A 21433-nucleotide genomic window follows, 5' to 3' on the forward strand; every position below is an offset into this window, starting at 1 on the left:
TTAAAACTGACAGGAGTTCATACTGATATAAAAGACTGAATAAAAATGAGGGAGAAAGAAATCTCTGGCTGTAGAAAAATTCCAAGTAATTTATGCAGATACTCCATCCTCAAGAAAGAGAAGCATACCTTACCACTCATTAAGCATACCTTACCACTGTGGACTACACAGTGACTTCGTTCCAAAGAGTACAGCATAAAAATGTCAGTAATTTGCACTGTGATTGATTGTATTCTTGATATGGGAAGATGAGAATGGCACTTTACCTTTGTGGTCTTCTTCCTATAAACATATGGCCTCAGGTGAACCATGAGAAAAATATCAAACAAATCTCAGCTGAGGATCATTCTACAAAATACCTGACCAGTATTCCTCAAAACTGTCAAAATAATTAAAAACAAAACATTCTGAGAAACCATCCCAGCCAACAGGATCCTAAGGAGACATGACTACTGGATGCAGTACGACGACATTTTCCTAGTGATACCTTGAAACATAAAAAATTAACTAAGGAAATCTGAATAAAGTATGCACTTTAGTAAATAATAGTATATCAGTAGGTTCTCTAATTGTAACAAATGTATTGCGCTAAAATTAGATGTTAACTACAGGGGAAACTGGATGTTGAGTATATGGGAACTCTGTACTATGGTTCCAATATTTCTGCAAATCTGACAGAATTAATTTACTTGGTAGCAATGAAGTAGAAAGCGCTTTTATAAAAATACCTTTAAATATCAAGAAATTGTGATTTCAGGATGATGGGCTTACAAAATAAACCAATTTGGAAGCAGCAAAGAAAAGTATGGAAGACAAAAATATCACACTGTGGAAAACAAAATTAAGAATCTTATTTTAGCAACAAAACTACAAACAACAACAATAAAAACATTTTCTCAGGCTTAAATCAACATTTCTTTCACAATTACAAAGGAGGTTCACAAAGTTTTTCAAGTTTTCCCAGCTCAAAAGCTTTCTAGATTTATAAGTGCTCATTTTCTAAAAAATAAGGAAACGCTACAGTTGACAGAAAGACAAAGAAACATGACATTACTGAACTGAAATGTAATAAATTTAATAAATTACTTCAAGCATCAATTCTTAGGAATCTAGACAAGTATTTTCACTATCTGCAGATACTTAGCTGGCACCATAAGTTACTATAAACATTCAGTCAAACTAACTTATTTTAATATTCTAAGTCTTAAGCAAAGGTTAGGGGCTGGGGGAGATATCTGCCAAAATAAATTAGAGGAAAACCTCCAAACTGTAATTCTATCTCATACCTTACGGAAAGTGCCTCATGGATTTTAGAAAGTACACATGGATTATAGATTTAACTGTAAAACTATATAAGAATGTAGTTGAATTAAACTTAACAATGTGAGGATTAATTACAAACTTGAACACTAAATGCATAATTTGTGTAGTAAGTGAAAGCTGATGCCTCACACACTTTTCTGTCCAAAAAAACTGTATCAGCTGCCACCACTTACAATGGATAGGTTTTACATAAAAATACTTACTTTATCTTCTACACCACAACGGGAATTTCTGAAAATAATGGGCCTACATTCCTATTTGGCAATTCACTGATGTGGAGAAGACTCTTGAGAGTCCCCTGGACTGCAAGGAGATCCAACCAGTCCATCCTAAAGGAGATCAGTCCTGGGTGTTCACTGGAAGGACTGATGTTGAAGCTGAGACTCCAATACTTTGGCCACTTCATGCGAAGAGCTGACTCACTGGAAAAGACTCTGATGCTGGGAAAGATTGAGGGCAGGAGGAGAAAGGGACGACAGAGGATGAGATGGTCGGATGGCATCACTGACTCAATGGACATGGGTTTAGGTGGACTCCAGAAGTTGGTGATGGACAGGGAAGCCTGGTGTGCTTCGGTTCATGGGGTCGCAAAGAGTCGGACATGACTGAGCAACTGAACTGAGCTGAACTGATGTGGATGACCCTTTAGAAAAAGAACCTATATTCCAGCCGACTAGCGTCCAACCCCACCCGCAAATTCAGGCTAATTTCACTCTATGTTACCTGCTTAGTTCCCATAAGCATTTGACTTTGAAGGCCCATTACACAAAGGGAAAAAAAAATCACAGATTTGACTAAAATGCCTATAAGGAAAGGAAAAAACTCAAACCTTAGCCAAAAAAATTAACAGAGCAAAAAGATCAGCAGGGAGCACTAAATATATTTAACTCTAGAACTAAGACAATAAAATAAATGTGGTGATTAGGCTGAAAGAACACAATGTCAATGTTATAAAGAGTACTTTAAAAAATGTAGGAGTGAGGGGAAAACGAAAAGTTAACTGATAAGAAGAGAATATTATTTAAATAAAATAGCAGAAATGAAAGCAAACAATAAAGGACAGCAAACATTATTACCAGCAACACTAATATGACATGACTGATTTTCCATTACAATCCACAGTATCCAGTCCTAATTACTTGGATTGAAATTTACATACTTTAACACCATACTGTCACACAGTCTCACATTAAAGCAAAAAGTTCAAATATTACCACTGAATTTAGAAACTGAATGGCTGTTTATAAATCAATGTTCTGCTGGTATATAATGCTTAGACTTTCATATAAATGATGTACTATACAATGTGAATCAACCTAGACAGTCCTTTGAAAATTGAGTGTCAAAACTCAAACTACTCCAAGAAGCATACCTAAAATAAAAGATATGAAAAAACTAAAAGTTGAGGCATGGTTTACAGTCCTTCTATTTACAGTGCAAACAGGGAGGAAAGTCAGTAGTTAATTATAATGGCATAGGTATGGTAAATTTTGCTATTCTTTAAAAAGGGATTAAACCATATAAGCAGGGCCAAGATAAACTATTTCAACAAAATAGGTAATGATGAAAATTTTAAACTACACTCCAAGCAATATAAGAAATATATAAAATGTTTACAGTCACATATAAGAAATAAGTATTCTCTTTACACAGCTAAATATATTACCAAGTACATAAAAAAAGTAGGGTCTTCCCCTCCAAAAACAAAACAAAGGAACCTTCAAAAACCCCCAGAAACAAAAGCAACCAAAATTGCTTTATAAGAAAGAAAAACACCAATTTCTTACCATGATACATTTTTAATGCATAATATATTATGCTTCACCAATGATAGAACAATATCCTCTGAGTCTGAAAGGTTTCTCTTAGGATACAAAAGACCTAGGCATGCTTTTTAGTTAAGTGAAAGAATCATGAACAGACAGAACAGAAAAAATGCAAGCTGAGAGAAGGGCTAAAATAAATGAAATCAAAAGAAAGGGGAAAGGAGGAAAACAAAAGATTTGGGAAGGAGCAAAGGGAAGAGAGAAAAAAGAGAGGGCAAGAAGAAAAAAGAACAAAAAAAAAAGCAAAAAAGGCTTGCATAGTTTTCAGAGAATATACCTTCTTGAAGACCAGGATGTATGACCTGCTTGTGCCGCAAGGCCTTCAAATCTTCTATCAATTCCTTTTCCAACTGGGAAATTCTTGCTCTGCAACCTACTCAGAAAACAATGATAAAAATAAGCTGCTATATACTACAGCAGACTACACATTGCTTCTTTCACTTCCAGAACCAAATCCTCCATCTCTCTTTTTTTTTTTACTATTATATAATACCTGGGTCATTTGCAGCTGATGCCTGAAGACTACAAGATTCTTCACTTGTTCCATCAACTGCATGAATATCTAGAGCTTCCTGTATTTAAAAAAAAAAAAAAAAGGAAAGAAAAAAAGTGGTTCATGTCAGTTCTAAGGATTTAAAAGTAAACCAGGGGCATTTTTTCCATGTTGATAGTTTTCACTAGTTTCTAAATGTTCTAGATTAACATCACTTTAATAGTGGGGAGAAAGCAAAAAATTTAAATATAATACACTCAGCCAACTGACTTAGAACTGTATTTATGCCCATTTATTGCAATTTGTATACTGATTTCTTCTGCGTGCATGCTAAATTGCTCCAATTGTGTCCGACTCTTTGTGACCCCATGGCTGTAGCCCGCCAGGTTCCTCTGTCCATGGGATTCTCCAGGCAAGAACACTGGAATGAGTTGCCATGACCTCCTCCAGAGGATCTTCCCAACCAAAGGATCGAACCTATGTAGGATCTTCCCAACCAAAGAATCGAACCTACGTCTCTTTTGTCTCCTGCACTGGCAGATAGGTTCTTTACCACTAGCTCCACCTGGGAAGCCCCTGTTTAAATAAAGATAGATTACTCAGCAATTAACAAAGAGGGAGGAAAAGAACAGGCAGAGAGAATTCAACCTCTGTGTAGTCAATTTACAAAGACTAGGTTTCTCTGAAAATCTAAAAGAAAAATAATCTAGTTGAAGCGCTGGGTTAATACTGCTAACCCAATATTTCAGACACTCCCCTTCCCATGCACACAATAACTACATTCTAAGATAACTAGCAGCTAGTATACAATTCAATAGTGATTATTTGGCCTTAGAAAGCTGGAAATGACAATCTTACCTTTGATTCAAAGGAAACAAAGAGAACACCATCTACATCTTCCAGGTCAGGTTTCACATCTGGAAAGGTACTCCCAGGGCCTGTAAGAGTGTTCTTTGTAGAAGTTAAAGATCTTCCTGTGTTTTTAGGCGGCCGCCCTGCCTTAGACAGTTTCAGTTTTCGTGGCCTTCCTCTTTTTCCAGGGACATTTGGAGGGGCATTTTGATTAGCATTCACAGTCCTAGGAGCCGCTGAAATCTTAAGCATAGTTTTCTTTCTGCCCAAGTCCTCTTTTCCTAAAAACGAGTCCCCAACTGAACTCTTTGAACCATCAAGTAGTTTTTCTGTGTTAACACTGTCAGATATATCAGGGTATTTCCACTGAGCTTCTTTAAGTGAGGGATATTTTTGTACCACTCTGATATCTGGTGAATGTCTTCCAAGATCATTTTCTGATTCTCTGCCTAAGCAGAAGCCAGTCTCATTAGAATTTTCAATGTACGCAGGCAAATAGTCTAATTCTGTCAACAGAGAAGATCTATCCTTCCGAGATGTGGAAAGCATGTTGTCAGGGAGCTCAGAAACCTTCACTGTGCTTTTGGTGACAGCACAGGGCTCCAGATAGACCACTGGCATCTTTCCAGCATCTAATTTGAACATTTTCGCTTTAGCAACACCTGATGGGCTATTTGGTTGCCATTTAGAAGATGGATGGTCAGCTTCTAGGTTATCAGCTTTATTGTGCCTTTTCAGCTGTTTCTCTAGTATAGGATCATCATCACTGTTTGAGTATACATCTGTTTCCTCATCTGTCTCTTCCTGTTTCACAGTGACCCCTTCTGGGCACTCACCAAGTTCATATTCATAATCATCCAGAGGCTCTTCTTTAATGACAACATTGAAGTTTTCATTTGGGCTTAATGGTGATGTTACCTGGGAGCCATCTTCAAAACTGTTGCCAAGGCTGGAGAGAGAGGGTAGGGAGGGTTAAAAAGGACAGAATCATCCATAAATAAGACTCAAGAAGGGAAAGGTGGAAAAAGAGATTGCTGAAAACCAAGTAAAAATCACATCAGATTTCAAGAGCCATTCATTAAAAAAAAAAAAAAAACCCAGCACGCTGTATAACATAACAAGGTTCTCAACGGTTTACCAACATCACACTTTTACATATTCCATCAATTTCTCATGAAAAATTTATAAAACAAAGGGTAAAGTTTTAATAAGTAACTCTCATGACTAAATCAAAAAGCAAGATATGTTGTAACAGTTATTTTTCTAATAGTATTCTTCATCGCTTCTCAGCCTTTTGGCTAAGATCAAACCTAACAGTATTCTTCAAATGAATTCAATTTTGAAAGTTAGCTGGCACTGATACAAAATCAAACTCTTGAAATCTACAGACTAAAACAACTGCCAATAAAAGCAAACAAACATCCATTATGATTAAAAATTTAAATAAACATCAGAAAGGGCCTTTCAAACAGCTCATTGATTTTTTAATTGAGATAAAATTCATACAACATAAAACATTAACATTTTAACCACTTTAAAATGTACTAGCTACTAGTTTTCCCACTGCAGTCACAAAGTTGCTGCCAGGTGATTTTTCAAATTGAAAACTGAAAAAGTCACTTTCAATGTAAAGAACCCAGCATTAGTTCTTCCAAAATGAAAGGGTAGAACGGAGGTAGATGAAGGCAAAGACATATAATCTGTCTAGACTTCAGTGTTTATAATTCATCAAAATTCAAATCAACTTTCTAGTTTCCCACTTTGCCTAATTCATCACTGAAAGCATATAAACTATATCAATGTACCTTGAGAACATGTTAGCACGACTCACTAACCCAATTAAAGTCACTTTATCTGTATAACTTTCATTTACCTCAAATACACAAAAGCAACAACTAAATCAATGTACCCCTTGAAAAACCAACTTGAGATCTTGGCCTCACTCAAAAATTCTTCAATAAAGGACTTCCAGTTAGAATATAGAAGTTCACAAAGAACATACAGTGACAAAACACTAAATAAATTTAAAATTCTATTCTTTCTTTAAAGCCACTGAATACCTCTGGGTACAAAGTAAGTCTAAATCAAATGAATTCCAGAGAGGGACCAGCCATCTCTACGTGACCACAGACTACTAGTGCTTTCAACCCTGCATGGCATCTACATTGGCTGAAGTACAGATGTAGACAGAAAAAGGATGCTATAGGCAAAGAATCTTTGCTGGAACACAGAGAAACCAAACTTTTAATGCCCGAGTATGGGCAGACTAAAACCTGCCCTCAACAGAAAACAAGTCTTACTACCATCAATTATCCTCCAGCGGACTTCTGCAGAATTCCCAGTGATGCAGAAACTTGGCCCGAAAACGGAAACTTAGTGTCACAGCGCTTAAGATTCCAGGGCCCTGTCTGAAAGAAGAGCTCGATCCTACCTTTAAAACTGAGGTGAGCTAAGATTATTAAAGTAAATCATTCAGAAACTGAAGTGAGTGGAAATTTATTAAAGTAAATCATCTTGACTTGTGGTCCCCAACCTTTTTGGCACCAGGGACCTGTTTCATGAAGACAATTTTTCTGGTCCATGGCTCAGGGGTTGGGGATCTAAACTGAAGGATAGAGAAGAAAGCAAAACATGTGTCAGAGACCTGTGGAACACATCTGATGATCTAACATATTGGTAGCAGCACTTCCAAAATGGCAGGAGAAAGAAAGGAGAAACATTTGAAGAGAAACTGAACAAAAGTATTCCCAAAGGGAAAGATTTTATTCCACAGATCCAAGAAGCTCAGCAACATCAAAAAAAAAAAAAAGTCATACCTAGGCACATAAAGATCAGGCAGCTGAAAAAAGACGAAGAGAAAAACCTTACAAGCAGGGAAGGAAAAAAGAACACACCAGAGGAAAAAGGACGGTAACAGCAGACTGACTACTCGTGGGAAACCATGTAAAACAGAAGACAAGGACATGACAGCCATTGTAAAGCATTTAAAGGATCGATGCAATGTTGCAGGTTTAAAAGACGCCTTCAAAGCTAAAGCCATTTTCAGACATCTGGAAGGATTCACACGTCACAAAAAATACTACCTCCTTAGACCAAAACAACACAAGGGTATTCGTTTTCACCACTTCTAATTATGTAATTTTATACTAGAGGTTCAGGCTTCCCTGGTGGCTCAATGGTAAAGAATCCACCTGCAATGCAGGAGACCTGGTTTCAATCCCTGGGTCTGAAAGATCCCCTGGAGAAGGGAATGGCACCCGGCACCCCACTTCAGTATTCTTGTCTGGGAAATACCATGGACAGAGGAGTGAGTTACAGCCTGGTGAGTCCACGGGGTCGCAAGAGTAGGACACAACTTAGCAACTCAAGCACCACCACCATACTAGAGGTTCTGCCAGGGTGATCAGGCAAGAAAAAGAAATAAAAGACATCCAAACTGAAAAAGAAGTTTAAAAAAAAAAAAAACACCTCTATTTGTGGATTACATGATCTTGTACACAGTCACACCCAGTATCTGAGGAAGACTGGTTCCAGAACTCCCCACAGATACTAAACTCTGGATATAAAACAGAAAATCCTAAGAAATACACACACACACACACACACGGAATAAACGAGTTTGACAAGATCACAGGATCCAAGATCAACACACGCCAAAATAATTGTATTTCTACACACTAGGAACAAACATCAAAAATGAAATTGAGAAGACAACCCTATTTACAATAGAGCAACAAGAATAAACTACCTAATAAACTGAACCAAAGCACGGTAACACTCGTACACAGAAAACTACAAAACTGTTGGGGGAAAAAAAAAACAGAATTAAAGCCAGCCTTTAAAAAAAGGATAAATACTCCAGAGTTACATACTTAGACAACTTAGTATTGGTGAGACAGCAATACTCCCCAAAAGTGAAATGCAGATTCAACACAATCCCTATCAACACCCCACCTGGGATTTTTGTAAAATAGACAAGCTGATCTTATATAATTCACATGGCCAAAAGAGAGACTGGTGGCTGCAAATGGTTGGGTGGGGTGGAACAGTAGCTGAAGGAAAATGGGGAGTGGTCAGTCGAGGACACAGGGTTTCTTTCTTTACTGTGATGAAATGTTAAAATGACTCTAGTCATGGCTGTACAATTTTGCAAATACATAAGTCACTGAACTTAACACTTTTAAAGGGTGAATTATATAGCAGTGAATTACATCTTTTTTTTAAAAACCAAGTTTTAAAAAATACTAAAGGAAGTTCTTCAGACTGATAGGAAATGAACTAGTATGAAAATGAATCCAGGAATGAATGAAAAGATCCAGAAAAAATAAACATGTCACTAAAGATAAAAGACTATTTTTCTTACATTTATTTAAATGACTACTGTTTAAAACAAAGTAACAATATTTGGGGGGGGACGTTATAACATATATATAAGGACATGAACAACAAGGACATTAGCTGGTCATGAACTGTTATAATATTAACCTGATTCTACTTGATAAATTAAGAATGCACATACTTATCTCCATAACCAGTGCTACAGAATGCAGTGTCCCCTCCCAAATTCATAAACTGAAGCCCTAATCCCCAAGTGACTGTACACAGAGATAGTCTTGAGGAAGTAATTAAGGTTAAATGAAGTCATAAAGGTCACCTCTCTCTTTTCTACATGAGGACAAAGCTAGAAAGCAGCTGTCTACAGGTCAGGATAAGAGCTCCCAACAAAACTGAACCTTATCAAAACCATTACTTGGACTTTCTAGACTCCAGAAACATGAGAAAATAAATTTTTATTGTTTAAGTCACTCACTCTATGGTATTTTATTATGTCAACCTAAGCAGGCTGATATAAACACTAAAAAAAAAAAAAACAACCAGAGGCCTAGCTAAAAAAACCAACAGGCCACATGGATGGAATTTTTTTTAATTCAATCTAAATGAAAACAGGGGAAGATAATCAAAGAATAGATGACAGAAAATACTAAGACGAAATGCTGTGCACAGACAAATTTTTCAAAAAATCGGTATCTTGGGGATTGATAAACTGTTTACAAAGGGCTTCCCTGATGGCTCCCATGGTAAAGCGTCTGCCTGCAATGCGGGAGACCTGGGTTTAATTCCTGGGTTGGGAAGGTCCCCTGGAGAAGGAAATGGCAATCCACTCCAGCACTCTTGCCTGGAAAATCCCATGGATGGAGGAGCCTGATAAGCTACAGTCCATGGGGTCGCAAAGAGTTGGACATGACTGAGCGACTTCACTTTCACTTTACAAAGGGCTAGATGTAAAAATTTTAGTCTCTGAAGCCTGTATAACCTTTACTCAACTCTACCGCCACAGCATAAAAGAAGCCACAGACAATACATAAACAAGTGAACATACTTGTGTCCCAAAAAACGGACACTGAAATTGGACTTTTACATAATCTTCACATTTGTTTTTCCCTCAAAATCATTAAAAAATATAATAACCATATTTTTAGTTTGCAGGCCATAACACCACCACCAAAAAAATGGCAGGCTAGGTGTCGTCCACAGATTTTAAGTCTGCCAATCACTGAACTGAAGTAGGCAAATTAAAACAAAAGCAAGGGAACCCCCTGGTGGTCCAGTGGCTAAGACTCCAGACTTCCAATGCAGGGGAGCTTGGTTCAATCCCTGCTCAGGGAACTAGATCCTGCCTGCCACAACGAAGACCCAGAGCAGTCAAATAAATAAATAAAAACAAAAGCAAGCACAAAGAAGGAACAAGTGCTAAGAGGAAAAAGTTCAATGAAATAGAGAACAGAGAAATTGAATTTATGAGCTGAAACCTGCCAACAAAGAAAAACTCCTTGGCTTCACTCAAGTCTAGCAAACACACAGTGAAGAAATTCCAATCTTGCACAAACTCAGAAAATACCAGAGGCTTCAACACTTTACAACTTTGAAGAAAACAAATCCCTGAATCCAAAGTATCAGAAATAATATCCTTCATGAATTCAGAGGAAAATCCTTAGTGAAATATCAGTAAATTGAATCCAATATTAAAAACAATGTTCTTTAAACCAAGTACTATTTATCCCAGGAATGCAAAGATGTTAGAACACTTCTAGTCCTCATTCCCACACAGCCCCCACCCCACCATTAAAAATAATAATAATAATCACTATCCATATTAACAAAAAACAGGGAGAGAAAAAACAAAATCTCAATGGATACAAGAAAGTCATTTGATAAATATTCAACATTCATTCTTAACACTTAAGAAATTAGGACTGGAAGGAAACCTCTCAATGTGATACAAAGCGTTACAAAAACAGCTAAAGCCAACACGATAACAGCCAATTTAAAAAATACTGAATGATTTTCTTTAAAATTAGGAGACATGAATGACCATTCTCAAAATTTAGTTTCAATAGAGTACTGGAAGTTAAACTGTGCAGTAAGGTAAGAAAGAAAGAGAATAATAATAAAGACTGTAAAGGAAGAAGTAAAACTAACTTTGTTCACAGACACCATTTCACAGACATCATAATTGTGTATGCAGAAAATCCTAAACACTACAAACCAATAAGTGAACTCAGCAAGGTCATCAAATATAAGATCTAGGTACAAAAATCAACTGTATTTCTACATACTATGGTAGTTTTGAAGTTTTCACTACGAAACATTTATTACAGTGTCATCAAGACTGTATACCATCGGCAAAAGAACAAACCAAAAAGTGGAATAAAAACAGTCCAAAAATAGACTCACTCATATATATAGTCACCTCATTTTCCAAGGCACCAGTGCCTTTTAATGAGGAATATTTTCAATATGTTAAAACACACAGGTATCTGCATGGAAAAATATGAGTCTTGACCCCCAACTTCATGCCATACACAAAAAGTAAGCCAAGATAGGTTAGATTTAAACGTAAAAGCTAAAATAACTCCCCCCTTTCAAAATTTTCACTTAACTGGAGAAAACAGCTATTTCTTTATCTGTTTTTTTTTTAATGGTTTTATTATGTAAGTTACATAACATAAACCCCACCCATTCTATGTGACAACTTATTTTTACTAAATTTATAGTTTTGCCATCACCACAATCCCATTTACCTATTTTTTTATTTTTTGACCACACTGCACAGCTTGTGGGATCTTAGTTCCCCAACCAGGGATTGAACCCAGGCCCTCAGAGGTGGAAGCACGGAGTCCTAACCACACAACTGCCAGGGAATTCCCTACTTTACCCGTTTTTAAAGGTCAGGCAAACCATGATGTCTCTCTTTTGCCCTTTCCCTTTTAATCTCAGTTTTTATGTATATTTATATATATTAATGTCATTCTCTATCAAGTAATTTAGGATTCACACTTAATGACAGTTCTTTCATTATCTTCATATTTCACAGAATGAACTTCCAACATGCAGTAAATAATCTCTCTTTTTTTCATTTAGCCATATGACTTCAATTATGCTTGCAGTAACTAAGAACCTTGTGAAGCTAAATCTTGGCTGCTACCAAAATAATTGCTTTCACTTCTTCCTAGGATATTAAATCTGGTAAATTACAGAAGTTGTCAGGAAGAATCTCTCCTTATCTTCCAATAAAACCTTTATACATAAAGCATGAATTTTTTCCTTGGCAGAAGCATTTTTGTACACAACCCTGAAGTTTCATACTTCTAAGAAGGTGCTATACAAAAAATTTGCTACAAGATTATCTAATCAAAAATACAGCAAAACAACTGATTTGTACACGTCAATTTAATCTAAAGAATTACTTTTTTGTTGGCATATACAATCAATTTAACAAATAAATATGATGTATACCAGCCATTCTGAAACACACTAAAAGGTTTTTAGTGCTACGGATAAACTCATTCAGGCAACACTTACTGAGCTCCTATAATGTGCCAGATGCATTTTGTGGGGTGCAAGGATTTACCAAAATAAATAAAGCACAGTCCACACATTCAAGGAATTCATAAATCAATGCACAAGACAGACAAATAGACAATATTATGTCATTTAACTTAATAGATACTAAAACATACAAAGGTGCACATTAGATAAACCCATCAGATAACGCCTCCCATGAAACTGGTAATTAGAGTAACAGGAAAAAGAAAACCACTGGAAAAGGGAATGTAGACTGGAAAACAAAAGAGCTCCTGGAAACTGAAATATGATATCTACAATAAAAACATCAGTAAGTTACAAGCTAAATCAAGGAAATCTCATATAACACGGAGCAAAAAGATAGAAGACTGACTATATAAGATAATCAATGTCAACTATCAAGGTTTTTTTTAAAAAAAGAAAACCATGAAAGTGAAAACATTTTCAGAGAAATATACTTCAATGTACCTCGGACCAAAGAACATGAATTTCTTGTTTTTAAAAAAATATGTTTTCTCACAATGATGAGAAGAACCACACCAATACAGAGGCTCATCATTGTGAAATTTCATAATATGAGAGATCAACAAAAGATCTTAAAAGCCTCCAAACCAGGAATCAAACTTCTCAACAGGAAACTGGAACCTGAAAACACCTTTTCAGCAAAGAACTCTACCTTCAACCAAAATACTTATAAAGTATGAGGGCATAAGAAAGCTATTAAAAATACTAATAAAGCTATTATTCAACATGTAAAAAGGAAATTGTTGAGCAGTAAAGGAGATTACTACCTCCCTCCAAAGTGATTTTATTTAAACATTATAAAATATCTACATCCCATAGATCCTTTCTGAGGAAATTATGAAAATGCACTAGAAAAAGTGAAAATTAAAACCAAAATGCTCCCACTTTCACCATGTCTATTTAACACAGTACTGCAAGTTGTAACTAAAACAATTAGATAAGAAAAAAATAATATCAATTCAAACTGGGAAAGAAAAAGTAAAGGTATCTCTATTGCAGATGACATGATCTTATATGCAGAAAATTCTAAATAATACACGTGCACACACACACACACACAGTTAACAAATTCAGCAAGAATACAGGATACAAAATCAATATAAAGGGCCAGCTATATTTCCATACATTGTACAATACACAACGTACATGAAATATGCAATTTTCTTTTTGAAAACAAAATAAGGATGAAAATGAAGAGCTGATTCTTTGAAAGATAAACCAAATCAACAAACCTTTAGCCAGACTCATCAAGAAAAAGAGAGGATCCAAAAAAAATAAAAGAGACGTAATACCTGACACTAGAGAAATATAAAGGACCATAAAGAGATTACATAACACAATTATATGGCAATAAAATGGGCAACCTAGGAGAACTGGATAAACTCCTAGAAATAATCACCTAGTACAACCTCCCAAGACTGAATCAGGAAGAAATACAAAATATAAACAGAGACCAATTACAGTTAAGTCCCCTATATATAAACCAGTTCTGTTCTAAGAGCATGTTCATTAAGTCCAATTCATTCAACAAAACTAGCCTAGGTATCCAACTAACACAACTGGCTGTATAGTACTGTACTGTGATAGGTTTATAATATTTTTCATGTCCCATCACTTCACAGCAAATAGATGGGGAAACAATGGAAACAGTGTCAGATTTTATTTTCTTGAGCTCCAAAATCACTGCAGATGGTGATTGCAGCCATGAAGTCAAAAGATGCTTACTCTTTGGAAAAAAAGCAATGACAAACCTAGACAGCATATTAAAAAGCAGAGACATTCCTTTGCCGACAAAGATCCGTCTAAGCAAAACTATGGTTTTCCCAGTAGTCATGTATGGATGTGAGAGTTGGACTATAAAGAAAGTTGAGGGCCAAAGAACTGATGCTTTTGAACTGTGGTGTTGGAGAAGACTCTTGAGAGTCCTTTGGACTGCAAGGAGATCCAACCAGTCCATTCTAAAGGAGATCAGTCCTGGGTGTTCACTGGGAGGACTGATGCTAAAGCTGAAACTCCAGTACTTTGGCCACCTCATGTGAAGAGTTGACTCACTGGAAAAGATCCTGATGCTGGGAGGGACTGGGGCAGGAGGAGAAGGGGACGACAGAGGATGAGATGGCTGGATGGCATCACCGACTCGATGGACGTGAGTTTGGGTGAACTCCGGGAGTTGGTGATGGACAGGAAGGCCTGGTGTGCTGCAATTCATGAGGTCACAAAGAGTCGGACACAACTGAGCGACTGAACTGAACAGTAAAACAGCTGGCATACAGGGGCTAGCATCGAGTAAACAGGCAAGAAGAGTTACTGACTAGAGGAGGGAAGGAGGTGTAAGATAGTATAGCTGCAAGATTTTCAGCAATAGAAGATGGAGGGTAAGCTGCAACTTCACTCACATCAGATACTGAGAGAATACACATTTGCATTTTTGAAAGTTTACAACTTACTGGTTTGTATGTAGGGGACTTACTGTACCAACGATAAAACTGAATCAGTAATTTAGAAGACTCCCAAGAAATTAAAGTCCACGACCAGATGGCTTCACAGGTGAATCCTACCAAATTAACGATTAACATCTATTTCTCTCAAAACATTCCAAAACATCTATGAGCAAAGAATGCGTCTGAACTTCTACTACATCAGCATTACCCTGATACCAAAATCAAAGACATCACCACCTCCAAAAAATAAAAAAATAATACAGACCGCTTTTCGGCCAGAACCGCCATCTTCCAGTAATTCACCAAAATGACCAACACAAAGGAAACGAGGAGGGGCACCCGCAACATGTTCTCTACGTCTTTTAGAAAACATGGAATTGTTCCTTCAGCCACATACATGCGAATCTACGAGAAGGGTGATATTGTAGATATCAAGGGAATGGGTACTGTTCAAAATGGAATGCCCCACAAATGTTACCATGGCAAAACTGGGAGATCTACAATGTTACCCAGCATGGTGTTGGCATCATTGTAAACAAACAAGTGAGAGAATTAATGTGCATATTGAGCATATTAAGCACTCTAAGAGCCGAGATAGTTTCCTGAAACGTGTAAAGGAAAATCATCAGAAAAAGAAGGAAGCCAAAGAAAAAGAGACTTGGGTTCAGCTGAAGCGCCAGCCTGCTCCAACCAGAGAAGCACACTTCGTGAGGACCAATGGAAAGGAACCCAAAGTGTTGGAGCCCATGGCCTGATAGGTGTAAAAATAAAGACTTGGACTGTAAAAAAAAAACTACAGACCAGTATCACTTATGAACATAAATGAAAAAGTCCTCAACAAAATATGAGCAAAACATATTCAACAATACATTAAAAGAATAAGCCTTGATAAAGTGGGATTTTATCCCAGAGATGCAAAGATGGTTCAGTATCTACAAATCAATCTGGCAATACGATGTTACCAAACTGAAGAAAAAAAATCACATCATCTCAATAAATGCAGAAAAAGCTTTTGACAAAATTCAAATTCCACTTATCATAAAACCTATCAACGAAGTAAGTATAGAAGGAACATAACTCAACATAATAAAGCCCATTATGACAAACACATCCTACTCAATGGTGAAAAGCTGAAAGCACTGCCTGTAACATTAGGAACAAGACAAGATGCCCACTCTCAGCACATTCCCGTCTGATTCCTTTGGCTAGGACTTCCAATATTAACTGGATAAAAGAAGGAAAAAAAAAACTGAGTAGGAAGTAAAACTCACTGTTTGCAGGTGACATACTACTGCTATATACAGAAAATCCAAAAGACACCACCAACAACCTATTAGAACAAATGAATGATTCTGTTAAGCTGCAGGATACAAAATTAAAACACAGAAATCTGTTGCACTTCTATACACTAACAACAAGCTATCAGAAAGAGAAACTAAGGAATCAATCTCATTTACAACTGTATCAAAAAGAAATAAGATACCCAGGAATAAATCTAGGAAGTAAAAGATCTCTACTCAGAAAACTGTAAGACAATGATGAAAAGAACTGAGACAACAAGAGATGAAAATATATACTGTGCTCAGACTGGAAGAATTAATATTGTTAAAATGACTATACTACCCAAGATAATCTACAGATTAAGTGCAATCCCTACCAAAATACCAATGGCATTTTTCACAGAACCAAAACAAACTACTCTAAATTTGTATGAAAATCCGAAACAGCCTAGCTACCCAAAACAATACTGAGAAAGAAGAACAAACTAGAGGTACCATGCTCCCTGATTTCAAACAGACTACAAAGCTATAGTCACCAAAATAATATAATACTTGCACAAAAGTAGACACAGATGAATGAAACAGAATAGCCCAGAAACGAACCCACACTTACATGGGCATTTAATCTACAACATAGGAGAAAAGAATATACAATGAGGAAAAGACAGCCTTCTCAATAAATAGTGTTAGGAAAACTGGACAATTACATGCAAAAAAAATCAAACTGGAATTTGTCATATGATATACAAAAATAAACTCAAAAGTGGGTTGAAGACTTAAAAGTAAGACTTGACATCATAAAACTCCTAGAAGAAAATGTAAATAGTATTAACAGTGCTTCTATCAGTCTTAGCAATATTTTGAATATGTCTCCTAAGGCAAGGAAAACAAAAACAGACAAATGGGAATAACCAAACTAAAAAGCTTGTCCACAAGGAAGGAAAACACCAACAAAAGAAAAGACTGCCTACTGAATGAAGATATATGCAAACAATTATCTAACAGTGTTAATATACAAAATATATAAAAATCCATTTAACTCAACATCCAAAAAACAATCTTATCATGAAATGGACAGAGAACCTAAACAGACATTTCTCCAGAAAAGACATACAAATGGGCAACAAGTACATGAAAAGATGCTCAACATCACTCATCATCAGGGAAATGCAAATCAAAACCATAATGAGGACTTCTCTGTTGGTCCAGTGGTTAAGAATCTACTTGCCAATGCAGGGGACACAGGTTCAATCCCTGTTCCCAGAAGAGTCCACATGCCGCTGAACAGCTAAACCTATGTGCCACAACTACTGAGTTTGCGTGAACTACTGAAGGCCCGCGTGAACTACTGAAGGCCCACGGGCCCTAGGGCTCAAGCTCTGCAACAAGAGAAGGCATAGCAGTGAAAAGCCTGTGCATCACAACCAACGAGTAACCCCCACTCACTGCAACTAGAGAAAGCCCATGTACAGCAACAAAGACCCAGTGCAACCAGAAATAAATAAAACCACAATGAGCTAAGAGCTTCCCTCAAAGCTCAGGTGGTAAAGAATCTGCCGGCAATTTAGGAGACCCAGGTTCAATTCCCAAGTTGGGAAGATCCCCAGGAGAAGACAATGGCAACCCACTCCAGTATTCTTGCCTGGAGAATCCCAAGGACAGAGGAGCATGGCAGGCTATAGTCCATGGGGTCACAAGAGTCGGACACAACTTAGCGACTAAAGAGCGAGAGAGACAATGAGCTATCACCTCACCTGTCAAAATAGTATTATCAAAAAGACAACAGATAATCAATGCTGGAGAGAATGTGGCAAAAAGGGAACCCTCAGGTATTGTTGGTAGGTATGTAAGCTTGTGCGGCCACTATGGAAAATAGTATCGAGGTTCTTCATGAAATTAAAAATAAGACTGCCACAGCAATTGCCAAGCAATTCCACTTCTGGGTACTTTTTCAAAGAAACTAAAAACACTAATTCAAAAAGACAAATGCACATCTATGTTCACAGCAGAATTATTCACAATAACTAAGAAATGGAAACAATCTAAGTGTTCATCAATAGGTTAATGGATAAAAAAGATCGATGAATATTAGCCACACACAAAAAAAGAATGAAATCTTGCCATCTGCAACAACATGGATGGACGTAGAGGATATTGTGCTAAGTGAAAGAAGTCAGACATAAAAAGACAAATATTTTATGATTTCACTTATACGTGGAATCTTAAAAAAAAAGAAATGAACAAAAATGACAAAATGGAAACAAGAGTCACAGATCTAGAGAACTAGATGGCTACCAGAGGAGGAGAAGTAAAGGTAATAAATGAAATAGGTGAGGAAAATTAAGAGGTACAAACTTCTAGTCACAAAGTAAATGAGTCACAGGAATAAAGCGTTCAGTGCAGGAAATACTGCCAATAATAATGTAATATATATTAATACACTATTAATGCAATATATACAAAATGTAAAATTACACTATGACAAATGGTAACAGATTTATCATGGTGATCACTCTGTAATGTACACAAATACCAAATCACCCTATGCTACACACCAGAATGAACAGTACTGTAGGTCGATTATACTTCAAGAGACACGCAGAAAAAGGTATCAGATTTGCGGTTACTGGGGGCAGGGGAATGGGAAACTGGATGATGGTGGTGGAAAGGTATAAACTTCCAATATAAAATAAGTAAGTACTAGGTTTATAATGCACAACATGATTGACATGATTAACACTGCTGCTGCTGTTGCTGCTAAGTCGCTTCAGTCGTGTCCAACTCTGTGCGACCCCATGGACGGCAGCCCACCAGGCTCCTCTGTCCACAGGATTCTCTAGGCAAGAGTACTGGACTGGGTTGCCATTTCCTTCTCCAAATTAACACTGCTATATGTTATATATTAAAGTCACTGAGAGAGTAAATCCTAAGAGTTCTCACCACAAGCCCTGCCTCAAAATAATCTCAGCTCCCAAACCAAGCATCTGAAGACAAAGTCTGCATATAGCTAAAAACCATTTTCAGGTAGAAGACAATGCTATTTCTTGGAGCATGCACATCAAGTTGTTTTTTTTTTTTTTCTCTTCAGTAACAGAGATACTTATGCATTCATAAATCTGAACCATTTTCTTAACTCTTAAGATCAGAATCTTAAGATTTAGATGGGTAAACAGTGACAGATTTTATTTTCTTGGGCTCCAAAATCATTGCTGATGGTGACTGCAGCCATGAACTTAAAAAACGCTTGCTCCTTGGATGAACTTTGCCTACAAAGGTCCACATAGTCAAAGCTATGGTTCTTCCAGTAGTCATGTACAGATGTGAGAGCTGGACAATAAAAAAGGCTGAACACTAAAGAACTGATGCCTTCGAACTGTGGTGCTGGAGAAGACTCTTTAGAGTCCCTTAAATAGCAAGGAGATCAAACCAGTCAATCCTAAAGGACATCAGTCCTGAATATTCTTTGGAAGGACTGATACTGAAGCTGAAGCTCCAATACTTTGTTCACCTGATGTGAAGAACTGACTTACTGGAAAAAGACCCTAATGCTGGGAAAGGTTGAAGGCAAGAGGAAAAGGGGATGACAGAGGATGAGATGGTTAGATGGCATCACTGCCTCGGTGGTCATGAGTTTGAGCAAACTCCAAGAGATGGAAGTACAGGCAAGCCCGGCATGCTGCAGTCCATGGGGTCGCAAAGAGTTGGACACAAAAAGCAACTGAACAACACATGACACCAAAAACTGTCTGTAAGAAATACAAGACTCCTTCAGCTAACAAACTCCTTCTCACCTCAGCCTCCAAAGCAATCTTAAAAGTAAATTCTCTATCACCCAAGGATAGATTAAACTGCTTTTGGATAATGAGAGTGAAAATAGTGGTGCTGCCACAAAACTCCTAGAAGAAAACACAGGCATTACATTCTCTGACATAAATCCTATCAGTGTTTTATTATATCAGTTTAAAGCAATACAAATAAAAGCAAAAATAAACAAATGGGACCTAATCAAACTTAAAAGCTCTGTACAGCAAAGGAAACTATAAATAAAATGAAAAGACAAATACAGAAAATATTTGCAAGTGATGTGACCAAAAAGGGCTTAATTTCCAAAACATACAAACAGCTCATACAACTCAGTAACAAAAACAAGCAACCCGATCGAAAGACAGGCAGTAGATCTAAATAGACATTTCTCCAAAGAAAACATACAGATGGCCAAGAGGGACATGAAAAGATACTCAGCATCACTAATTATTAGAGAAATGCAAATCAAAACCACAGTGAGATACCACCTTACACTGGTCAGAATAGCCATCAATAAAAGGTCTACAAACAACAAATGCTGGAAAGAATGTGGGAGAGCACACAGGAGACAGGGCAGTGATGCTGAGCAGTGGAGCAAGCCTCTCGGGGGTGTTCCAGGCGCTCCCTTCTCACTTGTATTGTAAGCATACTATTTTCACAGAGACTTGCTGAAGGATTAAAAGGATTTTCTCTTTTGGAGGAGCCTGACTGATTTCACACTTAAAAAAAAAAAAGAATGTGGGAGAAAAGAGAACCCTCCTATGGGAATGTAAATTAGTGCAGCCACTATGAAAAACAAGATGGAGGTTCCCCCCAAAAGCTAAAAACAGAGTTGCCACAAGATCCAGCAATCCCACTCCTGAGTATATATCTATACAAAACTATAATCCAGAAAGATACATGCACCCTAAGATCATCATAGTAGCACTATTCATAACAGCCAAGATATGGAAACAATCTAAACATCAAATGACAGATGAATGGATAAAGAAAATGTGGTACATATATACAATGGAATATATATATACACAGTCAGCCATTAAAAAAAAAGAACAATAATGCCATCAGCCGCAACATGAATGGACCTAGAGATTACCACACTAAGTGAGTGAAGTCAGAAAGAGAAAGACAAATACCATAAGACAAATACCATAAGATATCACTTACATTAAGGAATCTAAAATATGATTGGGCTTCCCTGGTGGCTCAGCTGGTAAAGAATCCACCTGCAACGCAGGAGACCTGGGTTCGATCCCCAGGTTGGGAAGATCCCCTGGAGAAGCGAAAGGCTACCCACTCCAGTATTCTGGCCTGGAGAATTCCATGGACTATGCAGTGCATGGGGTCACAAAGAGTCAGACACGACTGAGTGACTTTCACTTTCACGTTCACATAAGGAATCTAAAATAGGACACAAATGAACTTATTCACAAAGCAGACTCACAGACATATAAAACAGACTCTAGTTGCCAAGGGGACAGTGGGATACTGGAGGGATGGTTTGGCAGTTGGGGATTAGCAGAA

The 21433-nt window shown here is 37.1% G+C and overlaps 1 protein-coding gene and 1 pseudogene across 6 annotated transcripts in view; one reads left to right on the forward strand and one right to left on the reverse strand.

Moving 5' to 3' along the window:
- MGA (MAX dimerization protein MGA) overlaps positions 1-21433 on the reverse strand; it is a 145991-nt gene that overhangs the window by 59582 nt on the left and 64976 nt on the right. For all 6 annotated transcript variants that reach the window (XM_040226855.1, XM_040226858.1, XM_040226857.1 and 3 more), the window contains exons 3-5: positions 4501-5443; positions 3643-3721; positions 3427-3522 (exon numbers count right to left, since the gene is read on the reverse strand). In XM_040226855.1, coding sequence (XP_040082789.1) covers positions 3427-3522; positions 3643-3721; positions 4501-5443 — 1118 coding nt within the window. The remainder of the gene's footprint in view (positions 1-3426; positions 3523-3642; positions 3722-4500; positions 5444-21433) is intronic.
- Positions 15130-15580, forward strand: LOC120853586 (annotated as a pseudogene).

This window comes from Oryx dammah, unplaced genomic scaffold (assembly GCF_014754425.2).
Source record: "Oryx dammah isolate SB20612 unplaced genomic scaffold, SCBI_Odam_1.1 HiC_scaffold_26, whole genome shotgun sequence".
Lineage (NCBI taxonomy): Eukaryota > Metazoa > Chordata > Mammalia > Artiodactyla > Bovidae > Oryx > Oryx dammah.